General features: G+C 47.2%; 1 protein-coding gene and 1 pseudogene across 6 annotated transcripts in view; one reads left to right on the forward strand and one right to left on the reverse strand.

Annotated features, from left to right (window-relative positions):
• ARNT2 (aryl hydrocarbon receptor nuclear translocator 2) overlaps positions 1-21,203 on the forward strand; it is a 201,615-nt gene that overhangs the window by 22,206 nt on the left and 158,206 nt on the right. For 2 of the 6 annotated variants that reach the window (XM_028851224.2, XM_077940109.1), the window contains exon 1: positions 16,781-16,848. The exons of 2 other annotated variants lie outside the window; for them this stretch is intronic. Coding sequence is in view for 2 of the 4 variants with exons in the window: in XM_028851223.2 (XP_028707056.1) it covers positions 17,657-17,663 (7 nt within the window). In the remaining 2 variants the exon portion in view is untranslated. Of the gene's footprint in view, positions 1-16,780; positions 16,849-16,960; positions 17,664-21,203 lie in introns of those variants that run through there. 2 more of the 6 variants (XM_028851223.2, XM_077940108.1) reach the window with 1 other exon arrangement.
• On the reverse strand, positions 10,056-18,801 carry LOC106999255 (uncharacterized; annotated as a pseudogene).

The raw sequence follows: 21,203 nt of genomic DNA on the forward strand, positions 1-21,203 counted from the left end.
AGTTTTAGGGTATCAACTTAATAGGATAGATATAGCAGCCATCACAGCAGCCCCAGGCTGCCACCAGAATCTGTAGCAAAATACAACCTCTCATTTGCCCCTGTGTCCCAAGGCTACTGCATGGGAGCGGGTAGGGCTAAGGGAAGGAGGGGCTTGGTTCATGCAAGGGCATGATTGTTTGTTACTGGGTTGTTTCTCTCTTGGAGTGCATAAAGAGGAAAGGAGATTTCACTGCTGTTGACTTGGTTAAATTATTTTGTTTAGAGGAACCCATTTCATGAATTAAAAATATCCTTCTGGTTAGGTGCTGTGGATCAGTTGTGTTAGTCAGCTCAATCTGCCCTAACAAAATACTATTGACTGGGTGGTTTAAACAACAGAGATTTATCTTCTCACTGTTCGGAGGCTGGGAAGTTCAATATCAAGGGGCCAGCTGATTCGATTCCTGGTTAGGGCTCTCTTCCTGGCTTGCAGACCGCCACCTTCTTGCTATGTCCTCACATGGCAGAAGGAGCAGGGAAGTGAACTGTCTGGTGTATCTTCTTTTCATCCTATCGTGGAAGCCCCACCCTCATTCATGACCTCATATAAACCATACTATCTCCCAAAGGCCTCATTTCCAAATATTGTCACATTGGGGGTTAGGACCTCAACATATGAATTTTGGGTGGACACGATTCAGTCCCTAACACCAGCACAAAATTATTTTTTTGGATGATATTGTAGTGACCCATGTTTGGGGCAATAAGGTCATAAATTCGAGCAAAAAGGGTAAGAAAAGACAGACATCAAGAAGGGCGTCAGCAAGAGGACCTGACCCCTGAGGCTAGGGCTCTGTGAGTGGGGTTTGTTCTTCTGAGACTTATGCAAAGAAGTTTTGTGTCTCTTATCTGCCTGTTGAGATGCATTTTAAGATTGTTTCTTAGTTCACAGCTTAAATTAATCCTGTATTGGACTGTCCTACTCCATTTTGAGCATGAGGGCCATTCTTGGTATGGTACCTAATATACAAGAGAGGTGTCCAGAAAACCTTATTGAAAGGAAAATGGGAGTTTTGAACCTAAAGACTGAAAAGAAGGGAGGTTCTGCTGAAGGAGAACATGGACGTGAGGTTCCCAAATGGTTTGGGGAGAAAAAAAGTTAAGTACAGTTTTAGAATACAGAATGTGAGGTTAACTGTGAAATCTCTAGGTACACATATGTCAAGAAGTCACTGAAGTTGATAGAATCACACACTCTTGAAAGGTGTGGGTCATTTATTTTAACCCTGTAGTCATAGTGGGAATCCTTATGATAAAGCCATACCCTGATGCTTACCCAGGCCTTGCTCGGTATATTTCTAGGGACGTACAACTGTTTAGTTTAGTTGTAATGTTTTCTGCGTTTAGACAGTCCCAGCTCTTGGAAAATTGTCTGCCACTCTTCAAAATCTGCCTCTGTGACAATTCTTCCTTGTCCATGGACCTGTCATCAGGCCATCTGCATCTGGCCTCGTTTCCTTCGGCTTGTCTAACTCCAGCTCTGAAGGTTCTCTGCCTCCCACTGTCTTCTCCAGCATTCACTGTCAGGATCACCTGCTCATCAGCTCAGCCTGATAATGTGGAGGGGAGATCTCTATTTGCTTCTTGCAGCTAACTGTGGGCTTAATGAAGTGCCTTGAACACCACTGCTCTTTGCACAATAAAAATACTTGCTGAATGACTGAGTGGAAGATTCTGTGTGGGCCAGAGGGCCAAGATTTAGTGCCTTCTTCCAGTCCTGAAAGAGGCAGAACTGTGGAATTGTTCACCCTCACCATATCGATGCACAGACGCAAAGGGCTCTAGGGAAATTATTGAACAGTGTAATCAATATTCATATGTCTATTGTAATTTTAACCTTACAAAGACATTTTGGACATGATCTCATGAGGCATGGATATATGTGGTGCATAATTTACAGATGGAGAGTTACTCAGTTTCATGGACTAGCAAGTGAGGAGCCTGGATGTGGTCTCAGCTCTTCTGCCTGAGTTCTTATCCACAGGGTTGTGTCAAACCTTACACAGTGATTGTACAGGAATTATCTCATTTGCTTGAAACCACTGTCCACTGAAGTGTGCTCAGCTGATAAATGTAGAAACTGTGTCCGAAGGAAGGCCAAGATCACAAGGGAGGAGGAACTGGTAGAACTGAGATTTTAAGCCAGTCTTCCAAGTCACTGGCACAGGACTTTTTTGAAGCAGACTTTTTCAATTTAAAAGGAGTTAATTCTGTTCTCTTCTGGAGGGGAGATGAGGATTCTGAAGAGAAAACAGAGAACCATTGTTGGTTAAAGGCAAACATTACTCTTTTAATATACAACTCCCAACTTTTATTCTGTCATCTGCTCATATCCATGTCTGGTCTCTGGATCTAGAAACAGACAAATATAATTTTGTGATGTGTAATGAACTGACTCCTCAACGTCCATTCGACACATGCTTCCTGCCAGGAAGTGGATTGGAAAAGATGTAGGATCTATCTGATACAATATATGTCATCAGGAGATTGTTATTAGAATCCCCTTTCTGTATTCCAAGTCCCCCTTTAAAATAAAAGGCAGAAGAAAATAGCTTGACTGATGCAGCCTTTCTGAACAAAGGCTTAGTTGAAATTCCCGATTGTGATAATAAGAAATACGTATTTGGTCTTCACCTGTTTCCTAACAAACAGCTCCAAAAACCCTTGGAATCTCTGGAGTGATAAGAGTGTCTTTTGTGTATTAATGAGATGACTTGTGGCTGGGCCCCTAGACAGCTTCAAGAAGGGGCTGGGCCACGTTCTATGCAGGATTAGAGGGTTGAAGCTTTCAGCCCCACCCCCTGACCTCTGACAAGGAGAGAGGAGCTAGCAATCAAGCTAGTGGCCAATGATTTAATCTCTCTTGCCTTCACAGTGGAACCTACATAAAAAAACCATAAATGTTGGGATTTAGGGAACTTCCTGGTTGGTAAACACATGGAAGTGCTGGCAAGGTGGGGTGCCTGGAGAGGGCATGGAGGCTCCACGCCCCCCCCCCACACCACGCAATCACCTGCCCTGTGCATGTCTTCATTTGGTTGTTCCTGCATTGTATTCTTTAGCCTACATTGGGAATAGTAAGTGGTTCTGGGAGCTGATATAGCAAATTACCGAACCTGAGAAGGGGAGTTGTAGGAATCCCCAATTTATATTCGGTTGGTGAGAAGTGTAGGAGGCCCAGATGTGTGATTGGCATCTGAAGTGGGGCAGTCGTGTGGGATTGAGCCCGTAATCTGTGGGGATCCGTGCCAACTCCAGGTAGTTAGTGTCAGAATTGAATCAAATTGTAGGAGATGCAGTTGGTGTCCAGAGAGGTGGAGAATTGGTTAGTGTGAGCAAAAAGCCTGCCCACTGACAAAGCCCCTGCCCAACTAAGCTCTGTACCACCAGACATCATGACTGCCTCTTCCATCCTGGGAAGTGGCAGAGACCCTGGCACCCCCACCAGGTACCTCCTTCTTCTCCCCATTCTTCTCTCCTTAGGTAGTCGCATCCCCGGGACATCACCATCACCCAGAAGTAACAGCAGGGCAGCCTGGGGATGAAAGTGCCCATCCTTGAGGCCCCACCAGTGGTTACCAGGATCTGTCTGTCCTCTCAGAAGGCTTCCCTAGGTCACTCTAGGTCTTCTCCCGAGGATGAGCACCCACTTCCTGGTGCCACTCAGAGCTTCCTAGGTCTTCTGACTTGATACCGCAGCTGTAACTTGTGCTTTCTTGGGCCATGCTCTGTGTTGGATGCAATAGGCCATGTGGCTGTGTGTCTGAGATCCTGAGTTGGAGATCTCTGTGGTATCCTGACTTCCTAGGTCTAACCAGCCTCCCCTCTCACCTATTCTCCACACATGGCTGGCCACTTTTCCTCCAGACTCCAGAGTTAGGTTCACTTCATGGGAAAACAGGAAGATCATCTATGTGTCATTTATAAGATCAAACCAGATGATCAAAGCCATAACAAAGCTGCTAGGTCAAAATTCCTCCTATCCTGGAAGCTCCTTCGATGTATTCCCTCTTGGGATAGCCCAGAGCTAGAAGGAACCATCCCACAAGAACAGAGCCCAAAGCGACTGTAGATGCTGACTGTCCAGTCTCAATGGGAGCTGCAAATAGCCCCAGTCCCTCTGTGCTGGCTTCTTCACACTCTCACTCTTCTGTCTCTGAAGGGCTGGAATCTGTCTGATTCTTCACGGGTGTTGGTTGTGACCTCAGGGTTTTTCTTTGCTCTAGTGGTCTTTTTTGCTTTAGTGACAGAGAAGTAATCAGAATTGGGAAATGTGGGATTGAAGGAACGCAGTCTCCTATCCTCTCTCTCACAATACACAGAACCTTGACAGCAGTTGGGCAGCCTGTCCAGGCCAGCAGTGGGCACAGATATGCAAATCCAGCACTGATCTTCCCTTAGTGGACTAACCTGTGATCTTGCCCTGCATCTGCTCTGTGCTGGGCCCTGTTCCGGGTGGTGCATGTACACGGCAATGAATCATGCACCCTCCTTCCCCAGACTCTGTCCCAGGGTTTTTTCCCACCAGCTGTCAGTCTGCTCATCTTCATTTATATCCTTCCTGGAATCCAATGTCACGATCCCCCTACAAAGCACTGGACACCACTCAGGTACTTACATGTACCCCTGTAGCCACCTGCCTCTACCACCCCATTCCCCCAAAATAAAGACAACAACAAAACCGGAATCCTGAACCTTACATTTTCCTGGGGAGGCCGCAGCCTTGGGCCTTGTGAACAGCACGTCCCCTCTGTCCTCTCTGCATGTTCTTCTTCAGGGCCTGGTGCTCTTCTGTGCGGGGATATCACTGGGACCGTGGCAGTGGGATATACAGCATTTGTAATCATTGTTCTTGCCACGCCCAGGTTATGGCCAGATCAGATCCTCCCCTTCCCACTCCACAGCACAGGTCCTTTCCTGACCTTGCTGCAGCCAACCACTTCCCTCTGAAATCCCTTTGCTCCTTTCGCAGTAACAATGAGGCTTCCCTTCAGGGTCCTGAAGAGGGCACAGAGGACTCCCTGGCTCCCTTTGAGCCTGTCCTGTCTCCAAGGCCCGAAGCCATTCCAGGATGGGCTGTACTAGGGGAGTGGGCTGGGAGATAGTCTGAAGCGGCTGGATTAGGGGTTCTTCTTTTTTTTTTTTTTTTTTTTTTGAGATGGAGTCTCGCTCTGTTGCCCGGGCTGGAGTGCAGTGGCCGGATCTCAGCTCACTGCAAGCTCCGCCTCCCGGGTTTACGCCATTCTCCTGCCTCAGCCTCCCGAGTAGCTGGGACTACAGGCGCCCGCCACCTCGCCCGGCTAGTTTTTTGTATTTGTTTAGTAGAGACGGGGTTTCACCGTGTTAGCCAGGATGGTCTTGATCTCCCGACCTCGTGATCCGCCCGTCTCGGCCTCCCAAAGTGCTGGGATTACAGACTTGAGCCACCGTGCCCGGCCGGATTAGGGGTTCTTACAGACAGGCCCACCTTCCTCTCGTGATTGTCTGTTCTTCCCTTGGACCTCCTGGGCAGGCCCCTGTCTCTGCCTCCTATCTGGCTGTTTTTCCAGGCTCCCAGTTGTCCCCACTTATCCAGCAGCTTCTGCAGGTCTCTCTACTTCTTCGCATGTAATCCTCATTAGGGGACATTGGCCTGCCAGCTCTCTCCATTTTGGTGCTGAGGGTGGGCTTTGTTCCTCCAGTGCTTCCTCAAAGATCCACTGGTGGCTGAAGCCCTCTCTCAGGACCTCCTGGTGGGGAGCACCTAGCAGAAGGCTGGGCAGCTGAAGTAACTCTCAGCTGAAGTAACTCTCAGCTGAAGTAGCTCTCTGAAGCAACCAGCCATTCTGTGGTCGCTGCCTTGGGCCGCTCCTCCTTTTCCTCCAGGACAAGCTCAGGTATGTCAGCCTAAATGGCCCAATGGAACTGACCATGATCCTCATGCAGGTTTTTCTCCATGGAGAATTGATGCTGCTGTCTCTTGAAAGCTCAGCTGCAAAGATTAAGGGTCTACTGTCAATAGGTAAAAATGCAGCATCTGTTTCCCATTCAACTGCTGGTCCCTGGAGGGTGTGGACTTTGATGAAATAGTGCACCTGCACCAGCCCTTCACCTGCATCTCTGGGGCACAGGGGGAAGGGCAGTGTCTTGCCCATCGGGTCAGCTGAATTAGATGTAGAAGATTTCTCACCTCTTCTTGAATTTTCTGGGACCTGATGCTTAGATCAGAGGTTGGCAAATTATGGCCAGTGGGCCGCATCTGCCCTGCCTCCTGTTTTTGTATGGCCCATGAGCTGAGAATAATTTTTACATTTTTAAATGGATGGAAAAAAACACCAAAAGAATATTCCATGACATGTGGAAATTATCTGAAATTCAAATCTCAGTGCTCATGCATTGAAACACAACCACACCCACTCATTTACAGACCGTGTCTACGGTTGCTTTTGTACCACAACTGCAGCACTGAGTAGTTGCCACAGAGACCTTATGGCCTTCAAAGCCTGAAATATTTACTTTCTGATCCTTCCCAGAAAAAGTTTGCCAACCTGTGGCTTAGATGGTGCAGGTGGAGGTGGATCTTCTGCTTGGGCTGAGGCCTCTGAGAAACACAACAGTGTTCCCATGAACAGAGAGCTTGTCCTCCTCTATAACCAGAAGGTGTGGTCTCACCATCACAGCTCAGCCTCCTATGCTAGGAAATCCTACAACCTCTTTCTTCTCCAGAAGCTCATGCTCCCCTATCTCCAAGTATTGGAGTCCCAAGCATAAATTAAGACATCGAGGAGCATCCCATTTGGTTTATAGTACCAAATAGCATAAAAATAATACCTTAACTGCTTTGAAAAGAAAACAGATTTTAATGCCTTGTGTGTAAACATTTTTACTGTTTTGCATATATTTTATATTTGTAGAGTAATTCATGGTTTAAAATTTAACACAAAATGTTTTTTTGGTGAATGATGGATGAATATATTCATCAAGGAATATATTCAACAAGGAAACTACTTTGTTTCATAAAACCTCTTAAAGGGGATTTTAGATCTGTGGAAGGATATGTGAGTTCCTTAATCAATTTGTTGTGTAAACAGCGGGTATGCCCACAGTTTTTTTCCTTTTTAGAAAAGGCACTTTATTTTATTTATTTTTATTTTTTTTGAGACAGAGTCTTACTCTGTTGCCCAGGCTGGAGTGCAGTGGTGCTATCTAGGCTCACTGCAACCTCTGCCTCCCAGGTTCAAGTGATTCTCCTGGCTTAGCCTCCTGAGTAGCTGGGTCTACAGGTGCACACCACCATGCCTGGCTGATTTTTGTATTTTTAGTAGAGGTGGGGTTTTGCCATGTTGGCCAGGCTGGTCTCGAACTCCTGGCCTCAAGTGATCCACCCACCCACTGCTTTGGCCTCCCAAAGTGCTGGAATTACAGGCGTGAGCCACTGTGCCCAGCCTAGAAAAGGCATTTTATAGAAATAATTATATTTAAAGAATGAGATACCATTTTGTTATTGGGGGGGCAAAGGGAAAGACTCCTCTTCATTTTCTGAAGGTTTGCTGAAAAATCAACTCACAAAAGGCAGATTACTTGGAGAAAATTGGTATAAATTTTATGAATGTGTACATGAGAGCCTTCAGAATGACCCAAAGATACAGGGGAAACTGCCCATTTTTATGCTTAGGTTCAACAAAGTATGGACAGCCAGGTAGACATAGGACTGGACAAAAAGGGCATGATCCAATGCCAATAGGCTGAGTGGGGAAACCCAGCAAGGCCTATCTGTTTAGATTCTTCTTGGCCTTGCTAAACGTGCATTCCTTCCTTCTGAGGATGAGGCAGGACCCTCTCTGGAATGGGGGTCTTATGACCTGCAGTCAAACAAGGTAGGGCAGATAGTTTCTTTATGGCCAGTTTTTACACAGAAAGGCAGAGGGAAAGTTAGAGTGATATCTTTAAGTTTTATGGCTGGCTTTGGGGAAAAAGGCTTCTGACTTCCATGCCCTGCCTTGGGGCAGAGGGATTCTAGTGTCTGTGTCTAGCCTCAGGGGAGAATGGCACTAAGAGACAGGAAGGCAAGAGAAGATCAGAGAAATAAATTTTTCTTCTGAAGATGCTGGTGAGGCCTTCATTTTGGGGTATTGTTGACTGAGTCCCAACATTTATGATTTTACAAGATTTCCTGAACAGGAAGTGCTCCTTTTTCTCCAGTTCACAGTGTCACACTGGGCATCTATGGACTTGAGAATAACAGAATTGCCTTTGCTGCATAGATTTTCTTATGCACATTTGCTTCCTTGCGGTTAATCTTCACGTAGAGTCAAACAGTAGCATGTGGCTACACCTAGAAACTTGAAGCCAGAAGCAAAGTCCAGAGTGACAAAGGCAGAGAAGAGAGACCTTGGAAAGAAGCATTTGTGTGAAGGTGTGAGTGTGAGCTCATCTGTGCTTTTTGTTGGGGAGGCAAAGCGTTGGTAGGACTCAAGAGATGCCCAGAGGGGTCAAAGGAGTGTGGACAGAGAGCAAGGGATGGAGGGAGAGATCAAGAGAAAAATCAGCAACTGAGTGGAGGAGGAGTGGGGACAGGTAGACTGGGAGAGGGAGCGAGAGCAGAGGAGAGGCAGGAATGGGGAGTGGAAGAGAGAGGGAAAAGGAGAGGGGATGTCCAGGAGCAGGATAATAGATTGAAAGAAGGATAAAGCCAGGAGCTCGGGTTAAGATAGGTAAGACGTGGTACTTTCATGGAGGTTTTTCCTGAATTTTACCTAGGTCCTGGGCACAGGGTGGGTAGGAGATGGATACAACAGGGGGGCTGTTCGAGGTCACCTTCTCCTTTTATGTTTTGCAACTCCTGCTCCTGAGAGGCAGCACCTGGATCCTTACCTGCGGGTAAACCACTGGGATGTCTGGGTTCACTCTTCCCTCCTGCCCATTGTCGCCTGTACTACTCTCCATGCTCACTGAAGTCCAGTTTCCAGGGAGCCCCCAATCCCTCAGTGTCTGCAGATACAGCCAACAACCAGCACTGCCAAGGGGCCACCTGGCCACACACCTCCTGCCCTCATCCTTTATTCAGCCAGGACACCCCATCGCCTCCTCCACAGGTGCCAGCTCTGCCCGAGGTTGTCTTTCCCTCTTGGGGTGACGGAGGCTGGCGGTGTGGAGTACCCTTCCCTTTAATTTTGGTTCTCACTTTTGAAGAACCCTGATCCTCCAGGATTGCGGGCATAGTAACTTCCTCCTGAGAAGAGCTGTTATTGGGGCAGTCCCTGCTTCAGAAGCAGCAAGATCCGTTGCTGCTGAGTAGAGGCTGCCCCGGCCTTTGAACTGGCTTCCTTTCATCCTGGGCCCCGGTCCTCCCTTTTCCACCCCTTCCCATAGAACAATTTGCCTCCCAGTCCAAACAGCTGCGCCCCCCCAATGCACATTGCTGACCCCACAGCCCCCTCGTATTCCTCTGGCTCCGAGGCCAGGTTCCCTCCCTCCCTCTGTCCACAGGAGCAGGCAGTACTAAGGTTATGCTGTCCAAGGCCATTACTGGCTTAGAAGTGGGAGGTGTGTGGCCTTCAGAGACAGCTTTGAAATGGCTGTGGATCACTTGGCACTGATTTTGCACCTGAATAACTGAGAACCTTGTATGTGCCTCTTAGGGCAGCACTCAGAGCAAAATTTATCCATTCATTGACTCATTCATCCGTGTAAAAAATATGTGTTGATGGTAAAAGGAATTTGAGGAGATATGGGCAAAACAAGGAAAAAAAAATGTGTTGAATGGCTAGTGCGTCCCAGCTACAATGCCATGCACATGTGCAATTGTGAGCAGACTGTCTTCAGCTAACTGCGCAGGAAGCCTCTACTTCCTACAGCCCAAGTCATCCCTTCCTTCATCCTTCCCCCTCCCTGCACAGCTGCCCTCATTATTCAGCTTTTCCCTCCCACCTTTACCTACAGACTCAGGGATGAGCCCCTTCGTCTTGGATTGATGCTTCATCAGCCTGGGTGGGGCAGCTGTAGGTGAAGTCTCAACATCTTACGAGGTCTGGACTCTGATCTTGCTGAGTTTCAGGATGCTGGCAGGTAAAGCAGCTGGGATCTGAGCAGTTACCAAGGCTTCCAGGAACGCAGTTCTGTGGGACCCACTCAATCTCAAACAAGGCGACAAGGAAAGCATGGCCGTCACTGAAGGGTGTGGTGATTCCATACGACAAATGAATAGACACTGCTTCCTGACCTCGGGGAGGTCCTTCTACCTGGGGAAACAGAAACACACACTCAGCAAGTGAGGGATTGTAACCATTTTATGTTGCCTCACCACATCCATGCAGGTGTCCCCATCATGGTGCCACCTCCATAGGGTTTGAGTTAAATGTACAGGAAGTGCAGGTTGCTGTCCACTGTCTAAAGTGGGCAGTGATACTCCCAAGACACCCACATCCTCCAGATGATTAGCCATCTGGTATACTGGTGGGGGTCTGTGTTTTCTTCATGACTGGTGTGGGCCCTGGCACCAGGAAGGATGGTAGCTGCTTTCATTGTGGCTGGACAACAATCAGTACATGTGGAGAAGGGGCACATGTCCCTGGTTATGTGGACAGTCTTCATTTGTGCCTGGGATTTTAACGTCTCTGCATGCTATCCGGTTTAGTATTTGTCCCACTCTCTTTCAAAGGTGTGGGTTTTGCGTGATAATTGAGAAGGCCAGGGTATCTGTGAGCCCAGCGGGCAGGACTCAAGCTTGACTCACCTTGTCTGTTACTTCCTGGTTAAACAGTGTTTAGAATCCACCAACTTATTGCCTCCTCCAGAGACTTCTGCACCCATCCCACTGATTGTCTCTCCCGTTTTGTGCTGTTTGGTGCCTCTGGTTCCCAGAGCTCTCTGGATTTACCTGCTATGTCACTTTTCACACAGCTTGTCCCTGGCTGTTTGCTGGTCCTTCTTCTCCCATCTTGATGGGCTCCATCTTTCCTTTCTGTATATTCAGGGCCTTGTACTGTGCTGTGGAATAACCTCAGTCTACCCTTTGTGGAGAGAAGTGGGCCTTCACTCCTCATTGCTCCCAGCATCAAGAAGTCACGAGGTTGCGAAGGGAGCCACAGGAGGAACTGCACACTCGGCAGGCCACTGTTAACCTCTTGGCCCGACTTCAGAGCCGGTGGCAGTGTCTCCCCCACCTTGAATAACTCATCTTTTAATATTTTCTTTGCCAGAGTCTCACCCTCTCCATCTCTCTTATCCTGTTTTTGTCTCCTCTCCTCTTGTGTGGCCTCATCTCCTTGGTTTTTACTCTTTCTTGAATATTTCAGATTGTTTACCATGCACATTTACTACTGTACTAATCAGAAAACCCTGAATATCATCACACCCAGGACATGGTGATAATGATGCTTCTTTCACAGTGTTGCTGTGCAGATTTATGAGCCTGCTCAGGGCCTGCTACCTCTCTGGAACTCAGTAGTTATTTCAGCCTCGAATTCTACCTTTTCCCCATTTCATCACCCTTGTCCCATCCCTGTAGGGAAGTTTGCTCAGCTGGAGGTGGCTATACCATTTCACAGCTGCTGGCTTCTCTTCTACTCCCCCAGCTCTGTGTTCCCAGTTCCCACACAGCCCGCCCACAGAACCCAGCATTTCACTTACCTTCGATTACATCACTTGCATTGCTTCCTGATCATAAGAGTATTGTATTCTAAGTTTTTAAAACACAGAGATAATGGAAAATGATAAGTGGGCAGTAAAAATCCTATGTAGTCTTACCACTCAAAATTAGCTTTGTTCCTTTTTAAAAAGTATTTACCTACACACACACACCCACACACACACACACACACACACACACACAGTCTCTTTCTCTGTCTGGACATACATATATTAGAGGTGTGTTGAGCTAATTCAGTTTTCCTTAATGCTGAATGGCCAAGCATCTATGTTTGGCTGTGATTGAGGCTGATGCTGAATCATTGAATGAAAATATGACATTCTAACAAAAATAGGTATTGTTCTTATGTTATTTTTGTTTATTAGGATTCTTCACATCGTAAAGTTAAACTCTAAGTCAGAAACAGTCGTATCTGGACCTTGCCCACTGCTAGATACTCCTGTGCTTACCATGCTGCAATTTATGATACTAAATATAGACACTTGTTTGCAACTGAGTTTGGTGGAGGAATGAACTACATTGGTTTTGTTAATTATGTCTGGATTGGTGATGATTTACTATAGATGTTATGGTGTGATATGGGTGGCTTTTTTCCCTTATGAATTTTTGAGGTGGCACAGTCGATAAAGTTGGCAATTAATTTGTCCTTATAAAGATATGAAGGATTCCAAATAAGACTTTTTCTTGAAAGATGCGTGGTCTAAACAGAAACAGATAGAAAAATCTAAAATCCTAAAGGTTGTTTATTATTGTGAATGCCAGTATACCAAACAATTCCACAAAAACATGATTTATGATATATACTAATGATCTCTTTTATTCTGTTTTACAGTAGTATTTATGGTTCTGCACATATCTTGTCTCAGAAAGAAAATGACAGTCTTTGTAAAAGTAGCAAGCAAGTGTGTTGCCTCTTTTTTTTTTTTTTTGTGACGGAGTCTCACACTGTCACCTGGGCTACAGTGCAGTGGCACAATCTCGGCCCGCTACAACCTCCACCTCCTGGGTTCACGCGATTCTCCTGCCTCAGCCTCCCGAGTAGCTGGGATTATAGGCACGCACCACCACGCCTGGCTAATTTTTTGTATTTTTAGTAGAGACGGGGTTTCACTGTGTTGGTCAGACTGGTCCCGAACTCCTGACCTCGTGATCTGCCCACCTCAGCCTCCCAAAGTGTTGTCTCTTAATATTTGTCTTCTTTCCTCACTTCCTATTAAATGTAACTGTTTGGTAAAGTTCTTGATAATTGATTTGCACATAAATTTTGCATATAAAATTAATAGCTTTTGCCATATGATCAAAGATTATTGCACATTTCATTCTTGCAATAATATTTATATTTATACACCATCTGACTGGGAGAGTTCCAAATACATCATACATACAAGGAGCTTTTTAATCTGAGTACATCTAGAATGCAGATTTACATTTGAAAGTGAATATGCAGACTTGAGCAATAAGTTCATGTGGCATGCCTTATTTGTAGTATTGATGTTGTTATGCTGTAGATATAGAGATGATGGTGACCTGAGTATCATAAGGTCATTGATCATGCACAAGTTCAGGGATGCCAGAAATGATCTTGCAATAGGTATTTGACTGTTTGTCCTTTCAAAGGCCAAGGCATTCATTTAGAAGCCATGGCCAAATAATAGGTTTTGGGCAAATAGTGTAGCTGAAGCTGAACTTTGATGGATCCCTGATAAATATGTTTGCATATATGATTTTGTATCCTGCTCTATTAACTTACTCTTAGCATTTTCCTGTAACATTATCTTTGAAATCATGATATTTAAAGGCTGAGTAATTTTTATCTGGAAGTGTTCCATAATTTATGAGCTTTTCTCCTTATGTCAGACTTGTTAGTTCATTTGGTTTCTGTTCACTTCCAGCTGCCTTTGGACAGTCAACATGCATCTTGGTCATTCATTTTTCCCCCCTACCTTTCATATCCTTAGCTACTGTGAAGAGACCTCTGCAGTCATTGAGAACTGGCCTCTTATCTTTTATGCAGGAAGGTCCATCAGGTATCTGAAGACAGTTTTATCCCTCCTTCTGCCTCAAGGACTCTCCAGGCTGACAAGTTGTGTCTCACCGGCAGGTCCTCCTCAGTGAACCCTTCACCAACCCATGGTTCTTTCTGGTATTTTCGAATGTGGAGAATCAGAGCATTGAGCCCTCCTGCACACTCTCCCATGCCATTGCACCAGCAACCCATGCCTTGCCCTTTCTTGTGCAGGGTCTGTCTTACTGCACTGGGCTCCTGATTCCCTAGACTCAGGTCCTGGTAGGCCAGAGTCTAGGTTTTGACTGAGACTCCTTCTAAGACCTCATTAGGGACATTCAGTCCACTGACGGACACAAAGCCTTCCAACCCAGATGTTCTGGCTGGTTTCCGTGTGATTGGTGACACACACTTTCTTCTGATGGTCGCGCACAGAGTGGGGCAGGTTGAATGGGTCACTCATCCTTGTTGTCTTGCTCCAGAATCATAACCTTGACAGTAGCCTCTCTACATTTCTTCCACTGGAATTACTGGTTACCCATCTTCCTGCTGGGTCTGTTTTATTTTTGCCCCTTTTACACATTTCAACACAGAGATTATAGGACTTCAGCCTGCAGGGTGGAGAAGGAAGCTGGAGTTAGTGGGTTCGGATACTAGTGGGAACATGGGGAGTGACACCGTAGTGTGCTGTAGTGCAGTGCCCCTGTTCCAGAGGAGAGCCAGAGCCCTACCTGAGCCAGCACTGTTAGCTGAGGCGGGAGGACATCTCCCCAGGCTGCTTTGGGACTGGTTTCAATTCCCTAATGCCAAAACCTGCCTGCCTGCTACAAGGGGCTCAGGCAGGCATCCAGGGCTCAGCGTCCAGGCTGGAAGCACCAGCCAGAGGAGGCAGGACCTGGCTTCTTCTTACTTTCTCGGGTCCAGTGGCCATCCTCTTCTCTATTGCAGAGACCCTGGTCCAGCCTGCCAATCAGAAAAGAATGTCTTACATAGGATCTCACAGCTGGTTAAAGCCAAGCAAGGATCTGCAGTCAGAGTTCTCTGATTCTCAGTCTAATGATTTTTCTGCACACTGTGCTATAAAAATGCTACCCCATGGAGGTCCTTTGGGAATCATGTGTGCTGTCTTCATTCCAGAAGTCAGAGGGACCCTCCCTTGCTTACACTTCAAGAAAAATCCTTTATTATCTCTCACTGAAATGTCTGGATAAGAATCTAGATTTTTCAAATGTGCATTTGTTATGGTTGCACAGGAAATCCAAGTAACCGATTTTTCAGAACCTAAGCAGTTAATGCTAGAAATTTTGCTGCAAATAAATTGATCAGTATGCAAGACAGTTGTCACGGCTGAATCATGGTCCACAGTTAAGGTAAACAGATCTGTGATGACATTTGCTGAGCAGAATACAAATGCAGCTACATTTCCTCCCAGAGGTTTCTGACATTTCTTCTACACGGATAACAGATTCTTCTAAGAAGGTGTTGGTCACAAGGAAGAAAGATCTTTGTTTAATCCCTCTGAAAAGGTAGGGCTGTGATATTTGATGTGCTTTCTGTGAAGAGAATTGTTCTAAGAGAGATGAATATTGAGAAGAGCATTTTTCTTTGGTTAGTTGCCTGCCCTCACCCTACTCCCACCCATGGAAAGAGTCTTTTGGTTTTTCGTTTATTTGAATGGCCATTAAAATATTGTATGTTATCATGTGGTGAAACTTTGCATGTAATTAATTTTTTCCCAATGTAAAGATCAGGGGATATTTTTCTTACTTGGATTCACATGAAATAGTGGGGAGAGCAATATGTCTTTTTTTCATTTCTTCCTGTTCCTTTCATCTGTAATGCTCTCAAGTTCCACATTTTTTCCAGGTTTTCGCTGCCTACACTGTATTATAGGAATTCTACCCAGTATGTCTGCATCTGAAATGTGAAATAGTCTACAGCTAGATGCTGCATTATAAACCAGATATGTTTTCTGTGTTATGGTGAACCTTACAAAATCTTTAGCTTGTACTGATTTTTAAATGAGCTCCAAACCTCATTCCAACTTTGTCTAAGAGCAGACAGTCATTTCCCCTCTGTGTGTAATGGGAAACAATTTCCTGAGGGGATATTTGCATTTGGAGTCAGACTGCTGCGAATACAGATATTTCTGTCTATTTGTGCATTTGCCATTGGTTATGATCAGGGATCCTGAGCGGAGATCTAGATGAGAGGGTCGCATTTGAGTGGGGGAATAACTCTCGATCTGTAGGGAGTTGCAGTTGGGATAAAAGACCAGAAAGCTCCAGGGACTGGAAAGGAACAAGAAAGCATACCCCTCAGAGGGGACTAAAGGAATCTGCTCAGAAATTCTGGAGCAGTCAAAGGAACACTTTTAGGAAAGGGCATCTTTCCTGTCGTACTTTGTTCCTCCCAGAGCATTTTTTGCAGTCCATTGCCAGGTTAGCATAGGGGTGGTATCCTCCAGGAAGCCTTCTCAGACCCTCCCAGCCTTCCCCACCACATGGTGTCCAGCATCTCTCACAGCATGCATTTCTCAGTGTGAAGTTACTGGGCTCTGTGCCTCCATCACACTCAAGACTGAACTTGTCAGAGGCAGGATTGGGTCCTTTCATCTCTGACCATTGTTCAGCTTCTAGCACAGCCCCCGGCTCCAAAGAAGAGCTTTGCAAAGGCTGCTTATAATTGAAGCAGAGACCGCTTCCTCACAGCAACCTCTGCAAAAGGAAATAATGTCCCGATGAACTCCACGTCTTAGTTGAGGAGAGACTGAGGCAAATAGTGATGAAGCCAGAGCTAGAAGTAGGCTGCTACTGAATGTGTGGCCCCCTGAATCAATGAACCGAGGAATGCATGAGCACGTGTGCCTCTACTTTGCTGCAGAAGTCCTCCTGTATTGAGCATGTGTGGCATGGTAGTTGTAAATATGCAACCGGCCCAATCATATTTTTCTTCCGTCTCTAGACATTTTTTGCCCCATACAGTGTAGGAGGATCAGGTGACCAAGGTTTTTCAGAATTTTCCCTTTTTGGGATCTGACGCCGACACACTATTTTGAGGCAGTGACATCATCTCTTTCCTCTGGCATGCCCTCCTTGCGGCTCCATCATTCAGGCCTTGCCATCTCTCACCTGGACTGCTGTGACCTTCATTCATTCCCAGGAGAAGTCCAGGTACAGTAAGAATGAATCACCAGGGACCAGACCTAGACTGGGTAGGGGAGGGGTTGTTCAGAGACTGGCCTCCTTGAGGAGTGATATTTGGGCAAAATCTAAATGACTGTAAGGAATTAATGAGGTGAAGAGAGGGAGGAGAGCTTTCTTGCCAGAGGACATAGCATATGCAAAGGTCCTGGGGTCGGAACGGAACATAGTGTGTTCAACGAACTGATAAGGCAGTGTTGCTGGAGCCAGAGAGGTAGGCTGGAGAGGTGGGCAGTGGCCTGACCACACAGGAACAAGTTGATCATGGCAGGGAACTCCAGGTTTGGGCTAAGAGGAAAGAAAATGTGTTAGAGGACGGAGGCAAGGGCTGGCCTTGTCTGATGTGGCTTCCGAGTGCGGAATGAGTGGGAAGGGCAAGAGTGGATGCATGAAGGTCAGGGGTGTCCTGAGGCAGGCCAGCAGCAGCGCTCAGAAGATGGAGAGACCTCTCGGAGGTAGCAGAGAGCTTGCTGGTGGATTGGAGAAGCAGCAGCCGAGGCAGCGCTGCTGCCAGGCGCTTGGATGAGATCACCTAGGAGGACACATAGGATAGGAGGCTGCACAAGACGCCCTGAGATCTGGAAGAGGAGGAAGAGCAGGCAAAGGAGGCCTAGAAGGAGGGGCCTGAGGCAGGAGGTGAAGGACATGGGCCTGGAAGACCAGGCGAAAACGCTTGAGATGGAGCAGGAGGCCACATCCCCATAGAAGGTCAGGGGCAGAAGAGCCACTGTTTGCCTTCACAAGAGTGGCCTCCTGATGATGGCAGCTCTGTAGTGGGATGACAGGCAAGTCTGACTGGAGAAGGTTGAAGGAAGCATGGGAGGGAGGAACTGGCGAGGTGAAGCAGCTCTTTGGTGGCTTTGCTTCATAAAGGGGAGCGGGTTACTTTGCCACAATTCCAAACTTTTCCTTGTGTAATGGAAAATTTGGCCTTGGCTTTTGAGATTTATTTGAATTTTGATGTGTGTTATAGAATGTGTTCATGTTGCTGTGCTGCACCAGACGCCTGTCTTTTCTAAATGTGGCAAACCCTCAGCTGCATGGGGAAATCGAGGTGAGGGTCCCATTCTTCACTCCCATTTCAGATGAGCTCCTTGCCAGGCACTGCTTGGGCTGCCCGTGGCGAACTGGAAACAAGAGGGGATGGATGACTTGTCCAGGATCCCTGGGGTTCCTTCCAAAGGGTGTGTAGGGCTGTGGGGTCCCAGGGCTGTGACAAATGCAGGGGCACACTTCCCCACTCAGGCAAAGCTCTTACTATCAGCGAGGAGGAGGCTGTTCCCTGTCAGGTCTGGGGTGGGCTGTGTGTGTGGTTTGTGTGTATGTGGTGTGTGTGTGGTGTGAGAGAGGTGTCTGTGGTATGTGTGTGAGTAGTGTGATGTGTGTTTGTGGTGTGTGTGTGTGGTGCGTATGTTGGTTTGAGTGGTTTGTGTGGTGAGATTTCTGTGAGTGGTGCATGTGTGTGGTGTATGTATGGTGTGTTTATTGATGTGAATGGTGTGTGCGTGTGTGGTTTGTGGTGTGTGTGCTGTGTGGGGGTGTATGTATATGAGTGGTGTGGTGTGTGAGCAATGTGTATTGTTTGTGAATGATGTGTGGTGTATGTGAGTTGTGTGTGTGTGGTGTGTGTGAATGCTATGTATGTGTTGATGTGAGTGGTGTGGGTGGTGTGTGTGTGGTGTGTCCGAATGTGTGTGTATGTGAATGGTGTGCATGTATGTTGTGAGTGGTATATGTGTGGTGTGTGTGTGAATGGTGTGTATGTGTTGTGGTGTGAGTGGTGTGTGTGGTGTGTTGGTGTGATTGCGAATGGTGTGTATGTATGTTGCTGTGAATGGTGGGGGCGTGCGGGGTGTGTGAGTGGTGTGTGATGTGTTGGTGTGTGTGAATGGTGTGTGTGGTGTATGTGTGAATACTGTGCATGTATGTTGACTGATGTGCGTGTGGTGTGTGAGTGGTGTGTGTGTGTGTTGATGTGAGTGGTGTGTGGGGGTGTGTATGATGTGTGTGGGTGTTGTGTATGTTGATGTGAATGGTGTGTATGGAGTGTGCGTGGTGTGTGTCAGTGGTGTGTATATGTGCTGATGTGAGAGGTGTATGCAGGGTGTGTGAAGTGTGTGAGTGTTGTGTATGTGTGTTGAGAGTGGTGTGGAGGGGTGGGGTGTGTATGAGTGATGTGTGTGTTGATATGGGGTGTGTGTAGGTATTGTGTATATGTGTTGAGAGTGGTGTGGGGGTGTGTGGTGTGTGTGAGTGTTGTGTATGTGTGTTGATGTGAGTGGTGTGTGTGGAGTGTGTGGGGTGTGTGCAGGTGTGTATGTGTGTTGAGAGTGGTGGGGGTGTGTGTGATGTGTGTGTTGATATGGGGTGTGTGCAGGTGTGTATGTGTGTTGAGAGTGGTGGGGGTGTGTGTGGTGTGTGTGTGTTGATATGGGGTGTGTGCAGGTATTGTGTATGTGTGTTGAGAGTGGTGGGGGTGTGTGTGTTGTGTGTGTGTTGTGTATGTGTGTTGAGAGTGGTGGGGGTGTGTGTGGTGTGTGTGTGTTGTGTATGTGTGTTGAGAGTGGTGGGGGTGTGTGTGGTGTGTATGTGTGTTGATGTGAGTGGTGTGTGGGGTGTGTGGGGTGTGTGCAGGTGTGTATGTGTGTTGAGAGTGGTGGGGGTGTGTGTGTTGTGTGTGTGTTGTGTATGTGTGTTGAGAGTGGTGGGGGTGTGTGTGTTGTGTGTGTGTTGTGTATGTGTGTTGAGAGTGGTGGGGGTGTGTGTGGTGTGTGTGTGTGGTGTGTATGTGTGTTGATATGGGGTGTGTGCAGGTATTGTGTATGTGTGTTGAGAGTGGTGGGGGTGTGTGTGGTGTGTGTGTGTGTTGATATGGGGTGTGTGCAGGTGTGTATATGTGTTGAGAGTGGTGGGGGTGTGTGTGGTGTGTGTGTGTTGTGTATGTGTGTTGATATGGGGTGTGTGCAGGTATTGTGTATGTGTGTTGAGAGTGGTGGGGGTGTGTGTGGTGTGTGTGTGTTGATATGGGGTGTGTGCAGGTATTGTGTATGTGTGTTGAGAGTGGTGGGGGTGTGTGTGTTGTGTGTGGTGTATGTGTGTTGATATGGGGTGTGTGCAGGTATTGTGTGTGTGTGTTGAGAGTAGTGGGGGTGTGTGTGGGGTGTGTGTGTTGTGTATGTGTGTTGAGAGTGGTGGGGGTGTGTGTGTTCTGTATGTGTGTTGATGTGAGTGGTGTGTGGGAGTGTGTGTGGTGTGTGCAGGTGTGTATGTGTGTTGATGTGAGTGATGTGTGTGGGAGTGTGTGGGTTGTATGAGTGCTGTGTATGTGTGATGTGAGTGATGTGTGTGTGGTGTGTGCAGGTGTTGTGTATGTGTGTTGATAGTGGTGTGTGTGGGGTGTGTGCAGGTGTGTATGTGTGTTGATGTGAGTGGTATGTGTCGGGTGTGTGTTGTGTATGTGTGTTGATGTGAGTGGTGTGTGTGGAGTGTGTGTGGTGCGTGCAGGTGTGTATGTGTGGATGTGAGTGGTGTGTGTCAGGTGTGGGGGTTGGAGTGTTGTGTATGTGTGTTAATGTGAGTGATGTGTGTGGTGTGTGCGAGTGTTGTATATGTGTGTGGGTTGTGTGCAGGTGTGTATGTGTGTTGATGTGAGTGGTGTGTGTGGAGTGTGTGTGGTGTGTGCAGGTGTGTATATGTGTTGAGAGTGGTGGGGGTGTGTGTGGTGTGTGTGTTGTGTTTGTGTGTTGATGTGAGTGATGTGTATGGGGGTGTGTGGTGTGTGTGAGCAGTATGCATGTGTGTTGATGTGATGTGTGTGTGAGTGGTGTGTGACGTGTGTGGGTGGGAGACAGGATGGAGGAGGCCGGTGCAGCATGGACTGGGTGCAGGCTCCAGCTCAGGACTCAGCTCCGCATAGGGAGGGCAGAGCGGGGTCTGCACTCCCTCCTGAGATCCGGGTGGGCCTGCCAGCTGGGTAGACGGACCGCTGGAGGTCGGCACAGGTGGAGCACCTCATCTCAGGCTGCCGGGGTTTTGCAGCTCCTCCTTCTGTCTCTGGCCACAGCTTCACGCGGGAATGTGTTATGAGTGGAGTGCTGAGGTGTTCAGAGGGCCTTCTTGCCCCCGCTGCCCGTCTGACCTCTCTTGCAATCCTGTGAATTAGAACCAGAAAAGCAACATTATAGAAGTGACTCAAGTCCTTACCATAGCGAAATGATTCTAAGTGGTGTTAGCATCTGTGTGTATTTTTATTGAACACTTACACGTGCTTACGCTGTGCCAGGCATCATTCTAAGTGCTTTACAACTACTAGCTTCTTTAATCCT

The sequence above is a fragment of the Macaca mulatta genome, chromosome 7 (genome assembly GCF_049350105.2).
Source record: "Macaca mulatta isolate MMU2019108-1 chromosome 7, T2T-MMU8v2.0, whole genome shotgun sequence".
NCBI lineage: Eukaryota > Metazoa > Chordata > Mammalia > Primates > Cercopithecidae > Macaca > Macaca mulatta.